Consider the following 21,776-nt stretch of genomic DNA (forward strand, 5'->3'; position numbering starts at 1 on the left):
TAAAACTTTGGTTTCTGTTGTTCCACAAAAAAGTTACATCCAGGTGAATGATTCAATATTCTAGGAACCTCTTGTTCAATTTTTAGTCCTTATCTCCAAATGTTGAACAGATTTTATAAATGATGACTATACTTTGTTACATAGTTTTCTTTTCCTTTTTCGTCTTCCCTGGACTTTTTTTGGCGAGTGTTTCTAGAAAAGAAGAGGACGCTTACCCTACTGGTGCACCTGGTCCATGCTCCCAGTTTTTAGTGGAGTCTGAGTTGCATATTTGTTTTTGTTGCTTTGTGTGTATGATTTTAATTACTTTGTGTTCTTTGTTATATATGTCTGTTTTCCATGCTGGTCTTTGTCCCTGGATTGCTTTCTTTTGATTGTCACTGTAACCTTGGTTTTTTCATCACATTCACTCTTTGACAGAAACTTTAATATACTGTGTTCAATATTCAAATATAACCCAAATGAAGAAATTTATAAGGCTGAGAGATAATTTCAATACTTGCCTCCACTTTTCAGTTTTTGACATTTGCTATGGTGTTAATCTGTCCCTATGAAGCCTTTTATTCATTAGCCAAATCGTGGTTTTTGCAAACATGACAGCTCATTGAGAAAGTTCATATCAATTGCTTTTTTTATAAGGTACTTTAAAACATTTGCTTAACAAGAGTATTTGGGGATAAGTGTGAGTCATGTGGAGTGCAATTACAATTTATTTTGCTTTATTTGCTCAGTTCTATGACATGACGTCAGTCTTCGTAATTCTATTGATGAACATATAGATGGAATAATGTCCCCTTTATCCCTATGTTTATAACCATTACCATTAAGTTGGAACAACCGTACTGTGGCAATGCTAGAAGATGTGTTGCAAGCTATTTTCTCACTTAGAACTAGAGTGGAGGAACAGAATTTCAACCTCTAAGGTTGTGGTGCAGTAACAGTCCTTGTAGTGTTCACAATTATCGGTGATTCATTTCTAATCAATTCCTTCATCTAAATTATTTTTTACCATACCTGACAAAGAACCTATCTTGTTTCGTTTTTGATGCAGGTAAGGCAATTAACAATAAAATACAAAGCCTCAAAATAGAAAAAATAAGAATACTTTATTCCGTGATCAGTAAGTTTGATACTATACAAGAACTTGATATCCCTTAAGTATGTACCGTTTACTGGTACTGGTTATTCATAACTATAGAACCAAAACATAAACAATCCTGATTACATTCGTAGATAAACAGGATCATTTCAAAATTTCTTTATGACCATTACTTTTGAGAAAATAGGAATATTGTTACATTATATAGAAAATATTTCAACAGAGAACATTAATGGAGCTCAATGTACAAATATTCAACTTTGCATACAATCATTTTACTTCTTTTTAATGATATTGCTGTATTGCGATCGCAAAGTACAGTAGATCCAATGACACAAACGTAAACTTTATTGTAGTAATTGGTTCTTGGATGCAATGAATTTTTCTGATAAATCATTTATACCTTATGGTGTATAAAATTTGAATGTAGTTACTTCTTGATAACTGGTCGTCAACTTTTCTAAATTATAATGTATTACAGGAATCAACTAAATGCTCACTACCACGAAGATTTTAATAATAGTTGAATTTGCGATGTCTGCGATGGGCAATAATCATTTTCAAAGGGCACTGAAGACCAGTTAATATTCTCTAAAGACGTTAACAATGTCGAGCTACAGAAGGTTAAACCCTTATCCATCATTTATGTGGTTTATAGGAACCAATGAATTAAAAGGCACGCCTGAAATCTGTATTTATACAGGCCTTGATGCACAGTTGATCGAGAACGAGATCTGATCGCACCCGCACTGTGATTCGAACTTGAACTGTGCGTTATGATCATGAATTGTGACGAATTAAAAGAAAATCCTTCTATTTTTAATTTATTGTCCGATACCGTATATTTTCTATATTTTCCGTTGCTCAAAGGACATTGATACCACTGAAAAAATTTTGATCTTGAATGAAAGATCTAATTGCACTCAAGTTCAATTTTTATCTGAATTTATGATCATCAGAATTAGTAGTTATTTTGTATCCCCTTTATATTGTCTGCAGCCGCTACAGTTTCCACTTTTTCCGAAGAATTAAAAATGAAACTTTCATCTCATTACAATTCTAACTAAAACTTAACAATAAGGAGCTGTGACTAGATTTAAGAACATCTCCTTAATTTGAATCTAAATAAGTTCTTGGAGTTCAGAATCTGTATAATGTTAAAGTAGATTCAAGCATATCTGTTTGAAAAGTACCACTATTGCCACCTGTTTTGAACTTTGTGTTTCTGGTGGAAACTTTTACACTGGCTATTTTAAAGAAAAAAAATATAAAGAGAATAGGTATGGTGTTTATGTCAAAATGCAATTATTGGTCGAATGAAATAGTTCTAAGTTTTATAAATGATTTATTTGTTTGTTAACATCATATATAACTTACTTAAATCAAAAGTATTTATTGTGTCATGAAACATTAAATCATTCAATAAACATGATGTAATATTTAATTACAGAGATTGGAAGAGACCTTATTCAAAATTTGATTTATTATAATTTCTGGCACTCTCGTAGTACAATCTAATCAAATTCTCTCCAAGAATGATTTATTTTGGTTTCCACCTCATAAAATGTAAGTGAAATCTAATAATTGTAGTTTCCTTTAGTGTTTATTATTGAACTGCACCGACTTGTTATAAAATGAATTGGATATCTTACCAGAGTTAGGTCGTGGCAAACTGTATGGAATGAACATTCAATTTGTATATGATTCTTTAAGATGTTTACGTTACAACGAAAATGTAGATCGAAATAAGTTTTTTTATCTCGATTTTTGGGCTGAACTACCCTTAGTGATTTATCGATTTGTACATTCGAATAGCAATTAAAAAATATTTGCGACTGCTATGATTCAAGATCCCCTCCGCTCCATTTTCTAGGCAAAATAGTTACGTTATGAACGATATAGCGTAGTTGACGGAATGTTTTATATCTGAAACTGGCCTATTATGTCGGAACATGCATTAATCAAAACCTTAGTATCAGCTATTTCGACTGATATGGGGAGACCAGCCTTTTATAGTATCGATTCTTTTGATTGATTGGCTCGATGAAGGTTATTAATAACCGAAATATAATATGACCAACCTAACGAAACTATCTAATAAAGGTATATGTCCAATAACGTAGTTTGTGTGTAATTGAATTGATAAAGTTCATGATTAACTTTGTCAAAAATTAGCTATGAATTAAAGGGTGTTTTGCTGATTTCTCAATAGCCAGGTAATAGAGCTATTAGGCATGAGACGAACTTGTATTGCGTGTGGAATAACAATAGATTTGAGGAAACGTCGAAGAGAAGTAATGATAGTAACATTGAATGGTTTAACTTGGATCGATACCTAGTGAAATAGATCATTTAAAGCTTCCCTGGTTACGAATATCTTATTCACGTTGGCGCTTTAAACTTTGACAATTTACGACATGGGAGCATATACTTTGTCAAATTGGCTTTAAGGATTTAAGACAATACAGGTAAAGCATTAATGTATACTAATAGATTAATCCAATTTTATTTACAAAGCTATGACATTTAATATTGACCCATTTTATGTTGACAATCACACAATTTTGAATCATAAAAAGCTAGATTTTGTTTTGTATGAAATGGAAAAGTTCTGACAACATTGTAATTTTATCACCTAAAGAATGATTTAAACTACACTTCATAACTTTTTAAAACTCGTGTTATCTACATGTAATCATCATGATAGTAAGTCGTCAAGTCCAAACGTGGAATGATCGAAAATACATGTTGATTTTCATTAGTCTAACAATTTGGTTTGATTGGGAATGTATTGATAAAATACACGATTCTTTCCCGGTGCATCAGATTCTCTTCATTACTACGTGGTAGGATAATAATTTATAAACCAAGACGAAAAAATTGTCGTCAATTTTATTTTTCTGATGGATATATGCAATTGAATTGATACTGTAAGTAAATTGTTTTTTTAAATTGAAATAAAGAACGATTACAGTACACTTACATTCGTGGCGATTTTTCTACAATTTATTCTACCGTTAACTATACTATTTTGATTTCGATAACAAGATAAATCAAATTCCATCTTTAAATATTCCTGTTAAGTTAAATTAACCGTGAAGATGATTTTAAATTTGAAGGTTTGGTTCAGATACAGTTTATAAAGTCATCCAATATCATCTAATCTCACCTTTATAATTCGATCGCCTATATTATTGTATACATGAACAATTTACACGTGATTCTTGAATTGAATAGAATATTATTATATGTATATTTCATTGTTAATAGGCGTCTTGGCATAAACATCATACGTACGATTTCTTCAGCGAGAAAATTCCAATGGTTTAATTGCTATCTTGCTATCCGGTATATTGAAAGTAGCCCTCTGTTAGTTGTTATGCAATGTTGTATACCTGTATATCAAGTTGAAAGTTACCATCTGTTAGTGGTTGTACAATGTTGTATCCCGGTAAATTGAAAGTAGCCCTCTGTTAATTGTTATGCAATGTTGTATACCAGTGTATCAAGTTGAAAGTTACCATCTGTTAGTGGTTGTACAATGTTGTATCCCGGTAAATTGAAAGTAGGCTTCTGTTAGTTGTTGTACAATGTTGTGTACCGGTATATTGAAAGTAGCAATCCGTTAGTGGTTGTACAATGTTGTATACCGGTAAATTGAAAGAAGCCTTCTGTTATAGTTGTTATGCAATGTTGTATACCGGTATATAAAAAGTAGCCCTCTGTTAGTTGTTATGCTATGTTGTTTACCGATATATTGAAAGTTATTCATCTGTTAGTGGTTGTACAATGTTGTATACCGGCATATTGAAAGTAGGCCTCTGTTAGTGGTTGTACAATGTTGGGTATATTGAAAATGGCCTTTGTTTTAAGTTGTTGGACGATGTTAGATATATTGAAAATAGCCCTTTGTAAGTGTTTGTATAAATCTTGGTATATTTTTAGAGATGCTATCTAGCAATACAAAGTTTGAAAGCAAATTTGAATACGTTTATTTAATTCATAGGTAGAGAAAAATAGAATGAATTATCCGTAGAGGAGTGAGTAACTTGGAAGGATATAGGCATGATAAAAATAATATAATCATCAAACTGAAAGCTATCTAAACCCAACTGCGAATGAACTATAAATCTGTTCTATATGGACATTTTCTGAATAAACCAAACAATTGTTCTATGAACAAAACCTACAGTCGGTAGTCTCGTTTTCATTGTCACTCTAATTATGCACATATTAAACATTTTTATGGGAATAGTGAGAACTGCATTTAACATTACTGTATTATTGTTCCGTATAATACATATAATCCATACTTGCATTGGGGGATCCAGAGATTTACATTGGGGGAAGGGGCAGGGGCAGGGTCAAAATTTTCCTCCAGAAATATGTGGAAAATATTGTATTATTTTCACATGCGTTCATAAAGCAGTGCTAAATAACAATTGGTTTAATTATTCATTAAACTTTATTGCCTTCTTTATTATTTAATATAAAAAAATGACATTAACATTTAACATTTTTTTTTTCAAGTTTAATTAAGAGGACGGACCATCCGCCCCTTAGGTTCCGCCTTTTAAGAGTTCGCCGTATATAGGAGTACAGTGCTACCCTTTGGCTTTATATAAAGACAAGCTTTTATAGACGAGTTATGTATCTTCATTATGTTTACGTCCATTGAGGACAGATTTGTTCCTTTTGTCTGTCTGTACTACCGAATATGATAGATGCTTCTACAAAGCTAATGCTTCTACAAAGCTAAGCTTCCCATGGCACATGCTCTCAATGTTCAAAGGAGTCCAAGTCGATTGACTAATTTGATTTTATTTCGAATTCTTGGAATATTTTCTCGGTTTCTGTACGTTCTTTTTCTCTCTTGCTCTGTTTATTTGGTCCTTTTCCCGCAGATTTTTGTATATCAGTAAATTCTTGTTTTTTTCCCCCTCGATTTCATTGTCGACGAACGTTGTTATAGATGGTTATTTTATGGTATAGATCTATGCATGTTTGGTTAGAATCAACTCAATATTTTTACTTGGTTACAATTTAAGTGTATTGATGTAGGGCTACCTTGAAAGTATGAAAAGGATATAAAGGAGGTGTCTTTCTTCTAAAACTTCAAAAGATATGTGACTTTCCAGGAAAAGCGTGTCACTGCGCAGTGGAAGTTTGAGTTGATAACTGGTATGATGTTTACACACATGTCCGTTTGGAATTACCGCAATATATATATATATATTTTTTACGTTTTTTAAGTAATAGGGCCATTGATTGTAGCGAGACTCCACCCAGTTTTTGGTGTACTTAACTTTATTAATCAAACAAAGCTTAAAACGGAAGTTCTATTCAATTACACGGATAATTTGAACAACATCAGATATTTCAGTAAATCAGGGAAAGCAATTAAGAAATAACTGGTTAAGATATTGATAGAATGGACCTTTCAGTTCTTTTCATTAAGACAAATATAACGTATAGGACATGTCAACAAACCCGTGAGTAATCAATGGTCAGGGTTCTGTAATTAAAAACCATATTTGCCACTGTTATCCTAATGTACACTTATTACACAAATAGGCCGTTATCGCATCGGAAGTTCCTCATTTTATTTTGAAAAAAAAACATTTGCTGTTGATAAGAACGTCTATTTTCCAATTTAATCATCCAAACAGATCTTATTGTTTAAGGTTGACAAGTGGACTTTGTGAGTTTACGATTTAACATCATCTCACTTGCTTCGAAAACACGATATCGTTGTTCCGTTCACATTGAACTACCTTGTCCATCCGAATTTCGTCGCTATTATTCCGATTCCCAATGGATGGATTGATTTCAAATTTTGTGTATGGCTTAATATATATGAGGCATATATGGTGTATACCTAGCACGACAACGCGTGTTTTAGTACATTTATATTTGTTTATACCTGATGTATTTTGAATACGGGTAGGGGTTTCTGTGATAACCAAATCAATATTTTTCTAGTAATTCATTGTGTGGCAGAGGAAATGTATATTTTGAAAGATTTATATATTTACGGTGTCTACAGAGAAGAAAGGCCACAAAAGCGCATACTTAGAGTGTTCCTTCGGCACAATTTTATTTTTCTTTGAATAGTTCACTTTTAGGTAGTGGATTGTATGATCTGTTAAAGGTTTTATTTCATTTTTTTCTATCATAAACATATATATTTCCACATCCATGACATCTTAAAGACCCTTTTGTGCTAACTTCGGGATAGTCGATACACATGCGTTGAGCATGCTCAATATACGCTTCCGCGAGTAAACCCAAGCCCTACCTCGCTGAAGTGAATATTGAGCATGTTCATCATATTACTACAACAGATATATATTTAAACAATTATTTGATATCTACGCAAGGTCATTTTATGGCAAAAGAGTCCAGCATTGTTTCTATAATGGAAGCAGTTTTGTTAAATACATCACTAGCATTTCTGAATTATTCTCCAATCATTCCACAAACTTTTCAAATGATCTTTGAATATAAAAAATAATAGAAGATGTGATATGATTGCCAATGAGATAGTCACCCACCAAATGCCAAGCAATGAACAATTTAACTTCTGCAGGTCACCACATGGTCTTCAATGATGGTCAAAACCCATATTGTAAAAGGTCCCAAAATAAGTGAAACTATTCATAAAAGACGGAAATCGACCTAATCTATAGAAAAACGTAAAACGAATACCAATGAACATAAAAGCAACAACAATCGCTGGACTTCAGATTCCTGGCTTTGGGCAGGCACGTGAAATATGTGGCGGGATTAAACATGTTTGTGAGCACTCAACTCTCCCCCTAACTTGGGAAAGTGGTGGGAAAATACAACAATAAAACGGGCTCTAAATAGCTCGAATTCAGATTTAACTCTTCAAATCGACACAAAATACATACGCCTTAACAAATAGGACAATACTTACCTCGAAAGCGTACTCGCTGTTTTCGTTAGTTAGTTCAAAATCCAAAAGTAACTGAGTTTACTCAGACAAAAGTATCAATAAAAACACGCCCAACAGGATTTAGTGAATGTCTAGGAAAAACAAGATCTTCGTGCAAATGCCAACATAAAAGGTTTAAAGTCGTTTTAAACTCAACCTATAGGTGTTTCTGTTTCCATGAAATTTTTTTTTTTGGGGGGGGGCATGTACAAAAATGTATACTTAGAAGAATGACAAAGTTCTAGGTTTCGGAAATTTTTGGATCGGAATGAAATGATGCTTTGTTAAAACGTTATATTTTCTTCATTACAATAATTTGTAAATTATTTATATTGAAATAAAAATTTTACATTTATCTTAAAACTTTTACAATGACCAAGTGTAACTTTTGTGTAAGATCTATTTTGCCAGATTTAAATTGGACTTGATTATGAATCGGATTAGTGTTCGGTAATTTTGTTGTTACCCTTATTTTGAATTAAAGAGGTTTATTATCGGTTGTCACAAGCTATACTCAATCAGTGTCCATATACCAGTGATTTGGATTAGAATTGAGAATTAGCCATTTTAATGATCTTCTGAATTTCTGTGCCATTCTTTACCATTCTTTGTAAAAAAAAATAGTGATTAATGGGACATTTTCAACTAGAAAGTGGTAAATGGTGCGTGGCCCCATTCTACTCTATAACAGTGGTATACCACTTATAAATATACGGTCAATGCATTTCGGCTGCTCAGAAAGAACGGTTGCATTATAAAAAAATATTAAAAATCTAATAATTTCATACCAATATAGTCGTTCAAAAAATAATTAAAGAAAATAAATTTTGTAACAAGATGATTGTCCATATCTGATACAGACTGTGTCGATACTATCGATTGCATACATTACTATAGTTGATGTGAAAATCTTGTCGGTAAAAAAAACTACAATGACGTTGTTAAATTCTGAAAAGACTGGGACCACAAACGTCAAATATTTTTATCTGATAATTTTTATTGTTATCTTGAAACGAACTTAAAGAATGACGGCGTATGGTCCTTTGTTCCTGGTGGTTTCTTGTTATTACACTGAACTGGTAACCCCTTATTCAAGGAAAGATTGCATTCATAAAGCTTGGTACACTTAAGTATGTGGTGTAAAGATCTCATCACACATTCATAGATATTTCAATAAAAAGTTCCTCTGAAGGTTGGTGTCGCTTTTACTTTTATAATTAATATGACTTAACCAAGCGAAAAGTTAATTAAAACTTCAAGCTGAAGATTTTGATCTGTTTGTACGTGATATACTCCGTTATAATCCGATTACAATATATATTTGTGTAGGTCTTTATTTATTCATTTGCAGTTATCATTTATTAGTCCCCGTGACAATAATGAAGAAGAAAATAGAGTTATGGTCAGTATGTAAATCTATCAAACATACAGCTGGTTTCCTAATTTCTTTCAGAACACTTATGCAAAATATTTTCTCTTTTTTAGATCTTAGCTTGCATGACGAGCTGAAACATCAAAAAGTTAGCAGAATTTCATACTAAAATTAAAAGTTTTTAGATTTTTGTTAAGAAACATTAAAACCTAGTTTAGTTACGCTTTTTTGGTTTATCCGATCAAAATAAATTTTAAAAGGGCACTTAAAACACAGAGAAACTTTGAAAGAAAAAAGGTTTTAAAAATGTACATATGCACACTGTGGTTCTAACTGCGATCAATATTTTATTTCCTATGAAGGACTCGTTTTATTAAACTAAAGCTACTTGAGTAAGGATATGTAATCCACAGTTTGGGTCATCACTCCAAAAGAAATCTACTTTCGTGACCTTATTGACTAATATCAGTGTTCTACTATGACAAACGACTTCCATTTGTCATAGATACTCTTCCTCGGTCTGAAGTACATGTATATAACAAGCAGCACACGTGGTATATTGTATGAAGCAGAAACTGCGCTTACCCTTCCAAAGCGCATGAGTTGAATCTTGTTCATTATGGGGTTAGTGCTGTTTATTTTGTAGTGACAAACGACTCTCTTCTTATATATATCCTTTTCTTATTGTTCGAAACACGATTTGCCTCGGTAATAAAAAAATCCGACATGAAAACATATGTATAAAACATGCGAAAACAAACTTGTACGAAAAATCGGTTTGAACATAGTGTTATGTTTGCAGAAAATGCTTTGTAATCATCACTTGTGTTTCATTCCTTTTTTAATGAACATAAATATAGTTATAATTATAAATATAATTTGATGCTTTTTATCGTTTCCTGGCATGATACTCATGCAAACGAAACTTGACAACCTCCGAGAGCAGTTCCGTGTAAACTATTTAAACGTCCATAATATACTAGGTAATATATTTTCTTATGTTGTATCTTCGATTCTGTGAGAACAAATAAAAATATTCTCTGAATTTTACTCAAACAAAATAAAGAACCCTTCAAGCTAGTGAAAACTTTGGCCAATATCTTAAGTAAACTGTATTGAATTGTGAAGATTACAAGTTCATTTCAGTAAGCTTTTAATGTAAGAATTTCATATAAATCACATAGTTTGTCAATAGTTATCGTTTAATAAATCCATACATTTGATAAATCACAAGGGACATTATGTTTTCAATAATTACCCAGTTACCGATAGATAGGTCTGACAAACTATCAAGTTTATTTACTCCAAACTTTGTCTAAATAAAATGATTTGTCACAAAGCAGAAAATTCGGATAAATCAACTGAAATCTTATGGGTCTGTCAATAACACGTTTGAAAAAAAAATGATCAAATACATATATGACATAAAAAAAATATTTCCCTTTCTGTTCAAAGTTTTTGCCATTTAAATGGATGTAAGACAAAAATGGCATGCAAAAATCTGTTTTATGTATTTATTGAACTGTCAATGGGTTGTTCAAATCTTCTTTTCATCGAGAATTGATTATCTGTGACTTGCAACGCAGTAAAAGGTCGGGATACTATAAGCTTTACTATGACGTAAAGTGGGCAGATCTGTATGGATTTATCGAAGATCTGACACAGAAATGAAGAACAGGTCACGGGAAATTAACAATTAATTTTCCGTTGTACCAAGTATTTGAATATAAGGGGTATGTATATCAAGATATGCTTCTAGGTTGTGTTCCAACTTAATGTGTACAGGAATCTCGCATGCCTTTAAACTACTTACATTAAAGTACCGGTCCTTAGTGAACATTTTTCCCTTTTTTAGCATTTCTACTTTGTATAATTTATTGAATTGAATAAACTTGATAGCTTTGCATCATTACATATACTAGCGTCTGGAGAAAGTTCTTCAATCTCTATTAGATGTAGTAAGTTATCTTCATTTTTTGTTTCTTTTGTGTTCTTGCAAACGCTTGCCCAAGTGTTCGCTGAGAGTTTTGTTTTAAGTTGGATCACATTGGTTAATAATAACCAGTAATAGATACTAGAAATAGAATACTGATATCATAGCAGCAAATAGAGAGATGATTGCTAGGTGGTTATTCATAATGGTATTAATAGTGGATCTAACTGTTCATATAAGTCAAATAAAATGTAGTTAAGTTTCAATCAATTGATACAATGAAATTTTAATCAAGAATATCATTAAGACATTTGTCAGTTTACAATCCATTTACTGTAGTTAATCATTTAAATAAGCCATTGTAATGCTTCTTAACCCTTTACTAATCTCACATTAAATCCAACTCTACCTTATCAATATTAGTGGTATACCTGATACGGTTTGGCATTGTGGACTACTCTCTCTCTCTCGCTCTGTCATTTAGTAAGAACTATTTTAGAATATCATTGAAACATATGAATGGAAAACTATAAAAGACATGGCATTAAAATGTCAATTTTGACATAGGAGTTTTTCTTTGGTTTGAAACACGAGATGGAAAATGCATTCTGTCTAACTGTAAATAGTTGTCAAAGGAAACTTTAGAAGAACTTCAGGTAAGACAACTTAAAATGTGCTTTATAAATTTATTATATATTAACGTTGCGATCTCGACAATTTTTCGCGAGTGCATGATTTTGCCGTCGTATTCGTGTGATCAAATCTTCGAGAGTATATATTTTCACAAGAATAAAAATCAACTGTTTCTACAGTCACATTCTGCCAAAAGTATAACTCTGTGAATTCATACATCCAGGTTTACGACTTTTTTTCACGTGGGTACCAACCTTCCGTATATTTAAATTCCCACGTAATTTAGAATAATTGAAAATTCCTTTAAATTAATTCTTTGTAACAACAATTTAATCCAATTTACTTCTTACAGGCCTTTTGGCGAATGATATTATAATACAATGTTAAATTAATAAATATAAATCCCGACTTTTGAAAATACCTCGTGAAGTCAGAGTTTTCACATTCATGCACTCCCAAGACAAACTGTTGAACTCAAAGCTTACGCTACAACTACCAAGTGTTTTACGACCGAGGTAATTCTCGGCTAGGATTTCCTATTTAGTTACAAAACAAGACGTAAGGTAAGCGACGGGATTGCCATCACATTCAATGACTGATTTACTTAAATTTTATAATGAAAGTAGATCTGATTGTTAGGAATGTCGTAACTTATCAAAATATAAATGTAATTGGCATCAATGTACAACAATGCAAGTTATTTTTAACTTTAATGTAGACTTTTGAATTTTCATATTTCTATATATTTGATAGTAAGTAATTTTTGCTCTGGAAAACCAGATGAAATCCGATTTTTGTCAATGATCTTTATGTCGGTACGATATTTCTCAGTATATCATTGATATATACTGATGATATTGTATTATTTGTCGACAATGTTAATATAACATCAAGTGGCACTTTAAACTGTACATTGGTTGTAAAATGGGTTTGTTCTTGTCTGAATAATCACAAATGCAAATGTTTGAATAAGAATACGGCACATATTATTATGCAGCAAATTTAACTATTTGACACTAATGATATCAACTTAATGTATTCAATATGTTGAAGTAGTCCATAGATTTTTTTTTCAATTATCTCTTGTTGAGTTCTGATGGTATTTTTCTCACATGTAAATGTAGAATTTGCTTCCAGTTATAGTAGCATGTTTAAATTTGTCTTAGATGGTTACCTTAGGTGTGAAAAGAAACTCCTTAGTTGTATTCAAACAAATCCAATCCATATAAATATTGACATAAGTAACCAAATGTCAAGATTACTTCATATTTGTTGTCCACAAAACCAAAACGAGTTTGTCTCCGTTTTTTAAAAAAATACATTGCCTCAACTGTGTTAAGAATGCCGTAAAATTAAGTATGATCGACGGAAATATATGCTATATACATGGTTTCCAGAAAACCCGGTCAATTAAATACGATTTAAAAAAATAAAATAAAATAAAATGGGGAAAAAAGAAAAAAAGATATGTATCCAACTGGGTTTGACGACGTACATTAAATCAATGTAACCCAAACTAATTGATTCACACAACCAGCTCAATTACCCCCGAATATCATGATGAAAACACAACTAGTACTTTGATACACGTTTGTCTTATAGAGGCCTTTTTTCTTTTTTTCTATGGAAAAAAGGAGGGGGGTAAATATTTTTTTCCGTATCTGTTATTATACGATCACAACATAATACATTTGTATCGTATATTGACTATGACATTCATTCAATGTGTGAATTCATAAAATATTTAAAAAAATCCGAGAACTAACATACATTTATTATACTGTTACAGTCACATATATTGTATTAGATAGACCTCTGATGCAGACTATAATATTAATACTTGGATTATAGTTACGAAGAACAATACTTTGTACTTGCAGGTATGGAAATTAATGCTGTATAAGTTTTTGTGTATGGATCATCGCCATGAATAGACGTAAGGCGCCAGTGCACGTCGAAAAGCCACCCGGCACACACGGTCAGAGAAAAACAAGAAAGGTGGCCATCGTAAAAGAAACGTCGCCACTTATGACTCATGTCGGATTCCAAGGCTCTAGACACTTGCATCCCGATAGACTACCGACGAAACAACAAGATCCTACAGTGTCACTTCGTTTACTTGATGCAAACGAAGAAACAATAGAAAATGTCCAGAAATATGCTGAATCTCTTAAAAGACTATTAGTATCGGGGATACGTCTAAAATCAGTACCTGAAAGTCTCATAGACCAGTTGGTACATTTGGAAAAATTAGACTTGAGCAATAATCAATTAGGTGATGGTGCTTTTCCAGAAGACATGAAGAAACTGGAACGTCTTTCAGATCTTAATTTAAATAACAATAAACTGACTAAGGTTCCAACAGCAATACGTAGACTTAAACATCTAACTAGATTAGATATTAGCAAAAACGGCCTAGATAGTCTCAAAGGATTGGAGAAAAATAGGAGAATGCAAATATTAGTGCTAGACAATAACAAAGTAACAAATATATTCCCGGATATAAGTCATATGCAACGTTTAGAAGTTCTAAAGTGCAAGGACAATGTTGTGAAGGAAATTGAATGTGACGTTCGGAACCTTCGGTCTTTAAAAGACCTTGACCTTTCAGGGAACAATGTCGTAGTGCTTCCATCCGATGTTTTCTTTTTGCCGAAACTGGAATACTTTAGTGCTAGTCAAAATAAAATCTCCAAAGTGCCAATGTTCAATATCAAAGTGAACAATAAACATGTTATTTCAGATATAGATCTGTCGGACAATAAAATAACAAAATTCCCGGGACACTTGTTGCGGATTTGTAAGAAGACGGACTTGAGTAGCAATAAGATAAAAACCCTGAATATCAACTCTCTCAAAAATTTGGAACGAGAACCAGACAAAGATTTGATTATTGATGACAATCCATTGGTCTTCCCACCAGCAGATATTCAAGATCTGCGGTCCATGATGATCTACATGCATGAAGAGAGACTTAAGATGAAGGTGTACAGAGGCGTGAAAGTCGTCGTTCTTGGATCACATAGAAGTGGGAAAACGAGCCTAATACAATCTTTAATTGACCAGCAAGGTATCTTGTCGGAGGATGTCCACGAAGCTGGGGCTGGGATTGAGTCGTATGAGATGAGTATAGATTATGAACCCGAGGACAACGAAGAGCAAGGAAAAGCTTTAAATCTGTGCATATGGGACTTATGTGGACATCCATTCTACAGATTCCCACACTACCTCTTCTTTGAACAACCATCTATAGCAATTTTAACATTCGATATGCAAGCTTATTCTCCAGAACGGTTTGATGAGTTGATAGCAACATGGTTTGACTGGATGATGGCTAAAACAAACAAAATTGTTACGATTTTAGTAGGAACACATGGAGACAAACTTTCAAAACAGGAGCAGACTGGTGTCATCGATGATGTTAAGGAAAAATTAGCTGAATACAAAGAAAACAGACTGACAATGGTCAGTGAAAGAATTCAGCACTTCAGAAAGCCTGGGATGAAATTGTCGAAGGCTCTTTCTGAGCATCTTGTCGTTCTTTCTAAACTGCAATATTCGTTTGAGCATTTGCGTGTACCAAATACTATTATTGTAACAAGTTCGAAGCAGTTTGTAGGTTTTGACATGTTGCGACAAGAAATAGAAAAACTTGCTCGATCCGACAATTTCCCTAATGTCATGCAAGAAATAAAAACCTTCTGGGTCGATGCTGAGGACTACATTGAAGAAAAGGGAACAACTATGGTTAAACCGTTGATGACAGTAGAGGATTTCAAGAATGAAGTAGATGAGAAGTTTGGTATGCGTAGAATGATAAACTCGTTGATTGAGTACCTGCATGAGAAGGGAAAGGTGTTAAGTTTCGCACAAATACCATCTTTGAAGGACTTGGTGTTTGTGCGTCCGCTTTGGTTATTTGAGCTTCTTAGACAAATTTACCACCATGACATCGAATGTCATCTACAATATGATAAAACTAACACATACAAAGCGGTGGGCATGAGTGCAAACAGATTTGAAAGAACAAAGAATGAACTAATGATCGAAGGTGTTTTAGACCGGGAATTACTTCAAGGTATGATTGGCGATCTAGTACCTGTGGACATGAATGATGTGTTTGAAGACGTTATCAAAATCTTGTTAGATGGTTTTTGGATCGGCTATCCAGTACATAAGTCCAAAGAATCGATGTCTCATGGAAATGCTAGATATAATTATCATGTCAAACAGGACGACAAAGGGAAAATGAAAATTCAGAAAATACTAATTCCTTGGCTACGCAAAGTTGACGAACCTGAAGAAATGGTCGAAAAATGGGAAAAACTATCAGATAGAAAAAATATCAAAATTGTCTGCAAGTTTCCTATTTATCTTCCGCCAGGATTTTTCGAAACACTTTGCATCCGTCTTCACCAAAAGAAAACCCGAACAGACTATCCTGACAAAATCAAAAAGATTGATTCTCAAGAAAAAATCAAAATGAATTTTCTTTCACACTGGGGTGGTGGAATTCATGCCATTAACGAGGAACACAAGGTTCACATCAAAATACACTACATAGTAGGGGAAGATGAAAAGGGTGCTGAAATTCTGTTTGAACTGAGGGCCGATGTTATAGATGTGGAGAAGGAAGATGAGGCTTCACCTGGAACATTGTGGAATCTTGCATACCCTTTGTTGTTTGAGTTTGAAGAAACTGTGAAAAGTTATGAAGGTAGTAGTAAAGTTTAGGGTTTATTGGCAGATGTATTCAGTGTTAGATTCCAAATATAGGCAAAACAGTATTTAAAGTACCAATTATGATATAATTAGTTTATTTAACTTTAAAAATAATCTATACTTTCTGTTTATTTTTCTAAAAATAAAATAAAAGAACGCAACGATGTTAAACAAAGAAAAATATTTAAATAAAGAGCCATATTTTCGTTAAGTAATATCAGTATCAGAAAGTAGAATGATGGGAAATTAATTGTACTATAAGGATACCGGTTTGTGTACAGCATATTTCACTTGGTCTTGATAGGCATTTTGATAGAAAGAAAAGTGTGTTGCCCCTTGTGTTCAGAGCCATCGTTCCAGGGTGAATGGCAGCAACCTAAACAATTACAAACAGAGCTGCAAGACAACCTGAAAAGGAAATGTGAATCCTGTAAGGAAATGGTGGAGACAGATTTCCTTATTCAGCCAAGAGGACAGAAAACAGGTAACTTCAGATTCGTCTGACCGTCTTGTCTATGCATGTGGTAATTCTAGTCTCCGATAATTTTAGGGAAACCCCTCAGTATTCTTTGAACATTGATGGTACTTCATTGAAAAGGTTTCGAATAAATGTCACAATTGCAAATACAGCAAGAAAAAATACCAATGCAAACTATGTTCGTATTTCTCTTCATAGCATTTGGCGATTTAGATTTTTGCTGTAAGCTGTGGAGAGCAGAGCAAAATTTGGTTTGCGACGAAATAATTGACAACATAGAACAAACGTATGTCAGTACTTTAGGATGTGGTAAAATGCTCAAATAGCATAGAAACACAAACATATTCCCTCCTTTCCACCTTTTTATTTGTTTTACTAAGAAAATCCTAATGTTATCTTAGAACCATTGTAAACGAACCCTAATCGATGGTGAAAGTGTATTTGTAGTTCTTGACTAGGATGGGCTATAGTGTCATGGTCTAATATTCGTATACTATAACAAAGTTAATTTGGATTCTTGAAGGAATTATTGGATAAGGAACTTCAATCTAATAGTCTACTTATAATAAAGCACTAACTTTGGCTCTGGGAAAAACACACGCTTAAATTTTATGGTGAATCATAAATGTTTCTGATAATAATTAATTAATTAATAATAATTTGATTAAAATATTTTAAGAAGAAGAAAACGTCATCATATAAAATTGAAGCTAAGCTCCAACTACTCAAGTGCTATCCATTATTCATTTAATAAGAAGCTTATGTTTTCATTGTAATACGGTTATTGCGATCTATTGATTTTCAAATTAAGTTACATTACATGTCTCCTTCTGTTTAAGCAGCATGTGGTAAATAGATTCTTCAATTCAGTAGATGACACATATTTTTTTCTCTAATTATCACTGACTATTTTAATTTTCAGATGACATCAGTAAGCTTGATACTCTACACGTTGTTCTTCTTTATATAGATATTATACTCTGCAAAGACAACGATTTATTGAAATAATACGTTTATAAGTATTTCAAATTGAATTGTAAGAAAATTATGCTGAACGTTTTTAATATCAACATTACTAGTACAGGCTAATTCAAAAACGATATTCAACATTTCGATATGTAGTCTATTGAATGTATGTAAATCCCTTCTGTAAATAGTTGTCCTTGTGTTGTGTATAAGAATCTTTTGTAATTTATTTCATATTATATGAATATCTGTCTATACTCTTTGTGATAGCTTTATATTTTGATATGTTATATGTATCAACAGCATTTTCTTTCTTTTCTCTGCTTATGAATATTTAACCAGAGCTTTACAAAAAATGAGTTCTTAATTCATCCTATATCATTCATTACACTCATATCATCATTCCCACTGTACATAATACATATCATTTTTTTGCATTATGTTTAGTTTTAAGTAACTTGAATTGAATTGCTAATTGTAGTTCACGAGATCCTGTTAATGTTCCAAGAATCGAAGGTAAAAGAAAATCATTGTCACAAGCATGACCACGTTGCTTGGCAAAAAAAAACACTGTTTAATTCACCTAAGTCTGATTTGCCAACGTTCGTGTTTTTTTCTGTTGTAAAGATAAAAAATGCTACACCCTGTCGCAGTTTTTTTTTCTTCACTAGACGGATTCAGTAAATGTTGTGTCGCTTTTAAAAACTTTAAATAACTTTCCAGTGGAAAAGATTCTGATGAAGTTGCAAGAGGTAACATAGCTTGTCAAGGTGATATAGGGCAGAAGGTGTTTGGTAGGATAATTGCTTTTTTCTTACGTTCTTGTAATGTTTTCAGTGGACCTCAAATACATAAAAGCCCTACTGAAGGAGAGAAAGGCTTTTAAAAATATAAAATGTAATGTTGGGAGTGTAACTTGAGGTTTGTTACTGAAACTGTGGTGTCGTCTATGTTTGTCATTACTTAGAGTCTTATGATTACGTAGCAGCAACTTTGGTGTAATATTAATAGTTACTGTCAGACACTGTTATAATCATTTAACCATTGGTCTAATGTATTGTTTGTATGGTTTAACATTTTGTGTGATGCATGCCTAACCATGAGTGTTCTTACCATATAATGTTAATAGTTTTTATTTGGTTTTACTAATAAGTATTTGGTAGCATTCTTTTCTCATATAATTTTTTAAAATTATTTGCAAGATAAGTTCGTATATATAAATTCAGTTTTTCTATCTCAAAAACGTAAAACTGTGAACTGTCATATTTTAATTGAAATTGACTTTTGTTCTTATACTGTTTTTCCATCGACAAACATTTAAATAGAAAACGGAATAAAACATTTTTTGTATTTGATCAATTGGAAATCATCTGTGCGCTAGATTTTGACAGCTAGTAACTAATTAACAATATTATATAATTCACTTTAAACTATATATGTGTGTCCATTTGTTACAGTAGCCTTCTAATTATTCTAGATGATGTCCTGAAAGAAATCATAAAACAGCGACAGAAAAGGAGAGCTGCGGTTGCTGATCAGAAATCTTTAGCTGATCTTATTGACCAAGAAAATCGACAGTACTCTTCGCCATCTCCAGTTCTTGCTGGTGGCCGCCGTCATGGCGGAGGTTTACTTCCGCTCCCAGATCTATCCCAACTTCAACTTATCTCCAGTGTCAACTTTCCTGTAGCAGACGATAATGAGGAAACTATTGATGAAGATCATCACGAGGAACAAAGACAAAACGGTTTCCCAATAGAAAGATTTCATAATATAGAAACTCCTTCTAATTCTGCGCTTCAAGAATTATCTGATCTTGAAGAAATGGACATTGAAAATGAGGTCTCTAATGTTACCCAAGAAAGATTGGATGAAAGTTTTCCTACCTTCGGATTCGATGAATATACACAGACAAGCCCACAGACAAATGTCTCTCGTTAGATTTAAATATTGATTTGCGTTTTGTTACTTAAAGATTCTCATATAGCTTAAAATTTTCTATGACAGTCATTTAGTTCTTGAACCTTGAATTTTCCAAGTGAATTTTCCCCCTAGGTTTATGTCCGTTCTTTTTTAACACATAACAAAATATTATTTTAGGGTATTACAGATTATTTTCCACTTGTGATGGTGCCCAGAACATTTGATACACAAACTTGTTACATTTGATTGGTTCCTCGTTATCCTATTGGTTGTCAGTGCCTGATTATTCTATGACGTTTGTTCGCTTACTGTATTTCAGAAATCAATTTTTTAATGTTTTCGCTGTTTTCTAAAATACTAAAATATACTAGTAACTTCAAGCATAAAAATAGAAACTTCAAAAAGCGGTGCCACCACAGCAAGTTTAAAGTTACACGCTATTCTTTTGTGCTTGTGGAAGAATTCAAAAGTCAATTTAGAATACAATCGTTCTTTCGCACCCAAATTTTCACCATTTAATGGCATGGTACATAAAAATTGAAATTGGCATCATGGGAGGCGTTGTTGATAGAATAAAAAGTTTTTTTTATGGTTCTGACCACTATATTTCGTCTCAGCAGGCGATGCTTCAGAAGAACCGCGTTTACATTTAAGGAATTCAAAAATGTGTATTCTCGGATAAGTATATATATATATATATATATATATATATATATATAATGTCTCAGAATGTGACGACTCTATTCGCTACACTGCTCCATCGGATCAAATTGATACAGGGAAGATAACGTAAACTTATAGAAGGGTCTGAAAAATTCCCAACGATGTTAGAACTGTCAAATTTGCGATAGCCTAGCTGGTCGAGTGGTCGTCTAGGGTAGCTGGTCGAGTGTTGCAGGCGGTGTTGCCATAGATGTTACAGCGGTACGAGTTCGAGTCCCGAACGACCAAAAATTTGCATCGCAAATTTGACAGTCATCCTGTGGAATCCCGTGTTAACTATTTTATTAAGTGCTATTTGATTATAGAAATTCAAATGTGTATTACATTCTATTGCACATTTTATCGGTTTTGTTATTTGATATACGAGATTTATTTGATTGCAAATTTCTAGGCATCTTCTTTTGCTTATTTATTACAATGCATATTTCCTTAGTTATTGACAATTGTAGTTTACTTGATTTTTTTCCACCTTGTTACTTTGCACTGGTTATGTTGTTTTAGGGGATAATTTAAGTTGTTGTAGAAGTTAGTCGCATAAAAGTTCAGTAGGAAAAAATGTTTATGAGATTCCAGTCGTGTTTGCAAGGAAAAAGATGTTATAAATGAAAGACTCTCATAACTGCAACTAACATATGCTCTTGGTCTCTGTATATTCTATAAAATTTTAAATGATGTTTCATTAATTTTATATGAAACGGTTTCGGTGACAGGTTTTCACAAAATAAAATCACAGCAATATTTTCGACTTATCATTGAATTAATTGCTTTTTCTGAAAAGGTTTACACTAATTCAGAAGTACAGATGCAAGCAGCAGGGAAACTTTTATAGTATGAACTCGCGAAGGCACTACTTTATTAAACACACCTCGATACATACTAGTACAACTGTTCTGATTTGGACTTGGACTCTTTTTTTTATATATAAAAAAAAGGGTAGTGCGAACCCACTGTTCTCCCGATCGACCAGAA

General features: G+C 32.7%; 1 protein-coding gene across 16 annotated transcripts; it reads left to right on the forward strand.

Annotated features, from left to right (window-relative positions):
• The first annotated feature begins 3,204 nt into the window (after positions 1–3,204).
• On the forward strand, positions 3,205–21,545 carry LOC148624522 (uncharacterized). 16 transcript variants are annotated; one of them, XR_015919693.1, is made up of 6 exons: positions 3,206–3,567; positions 13,876–16,715; positions 17,022–17,201; positions 18,643–18,677; positions 18,999–19,082; positions 19,639–19,774. XR_015919693.1 is itself a non-coding variant. In XM_088567175.1 (5 exons), exons 2-5 carry the CDS (start codon positions 13,922–13,924, stop codon positions 19,648–19,650), a joined length of 3,021 nt encoding a protein of 1,006 aa, XP_088423301.1. In that variant the 5' UTR covers positions 3,206–3,567; positions 13,876–13,921; the 3' UTR covers positions 19,651–19,783. The 16 variants fall into 16 exon arrangements, 14 of the variants coding, with proteins under 14 accessions (XP_088423296.1, XP_088423301.1, XP_088423302.1 ...); XR_015919692.1 differs by lacking the exon at positions 18,999–19,082 and having other exon boundaries at positions 3,205–3,567; positions 18,643–18,913; positions 19,639–19,753; XM_088567175.1 differs by lacking the exon at positions 18,999–19,082 and having other exon boundaries at positions 19,639–19,783.
• The last annotated feature ends 231 nt before the right edge of the window (positions 21,546–21,776 follow it).

Source organism: Perna viridis, chromosome 2 (assembly GCF_037379345.1).
Source record: "Perna viridis isolate PV_CMFRI_1.1 ecotype Kerala chromosome 2, ASM3737934v1, whole genome shotgun sequence".
In the NCBI taxonomy this organism is placed as follows: domain Eukaryota; kingdom Metazoa; phylum Mollusca; class Bivalvia; order Mytilida; family Mytilidae; genus Perna; species Perna viridis.

Bases quoted from the DNA above. Each gene is read 5' to 3' on its own strand.
- LOC148624522 (XM_088567162.1), top strand. From the start codon at position 13,922: ATGAATAGACGTAAGGCGCCAGTGCACGTCGAAAAGCCACCCGGCACA. The intron at 16,716-17,021 runs GTAGTAAAGTTT...TGGTCTTGATAG, and splicing joins TGTGAAAAGTTATGAAGGTA to GCATTTTGATAGAAAGAAAA. The intron at 17,202-19,638 runs GTAACTTCAGAT...TAATTATTCTAG, and splicing joins GCCAAGAGGACAGAAAACAG to ATGATGTCCTGAAAGAAATC.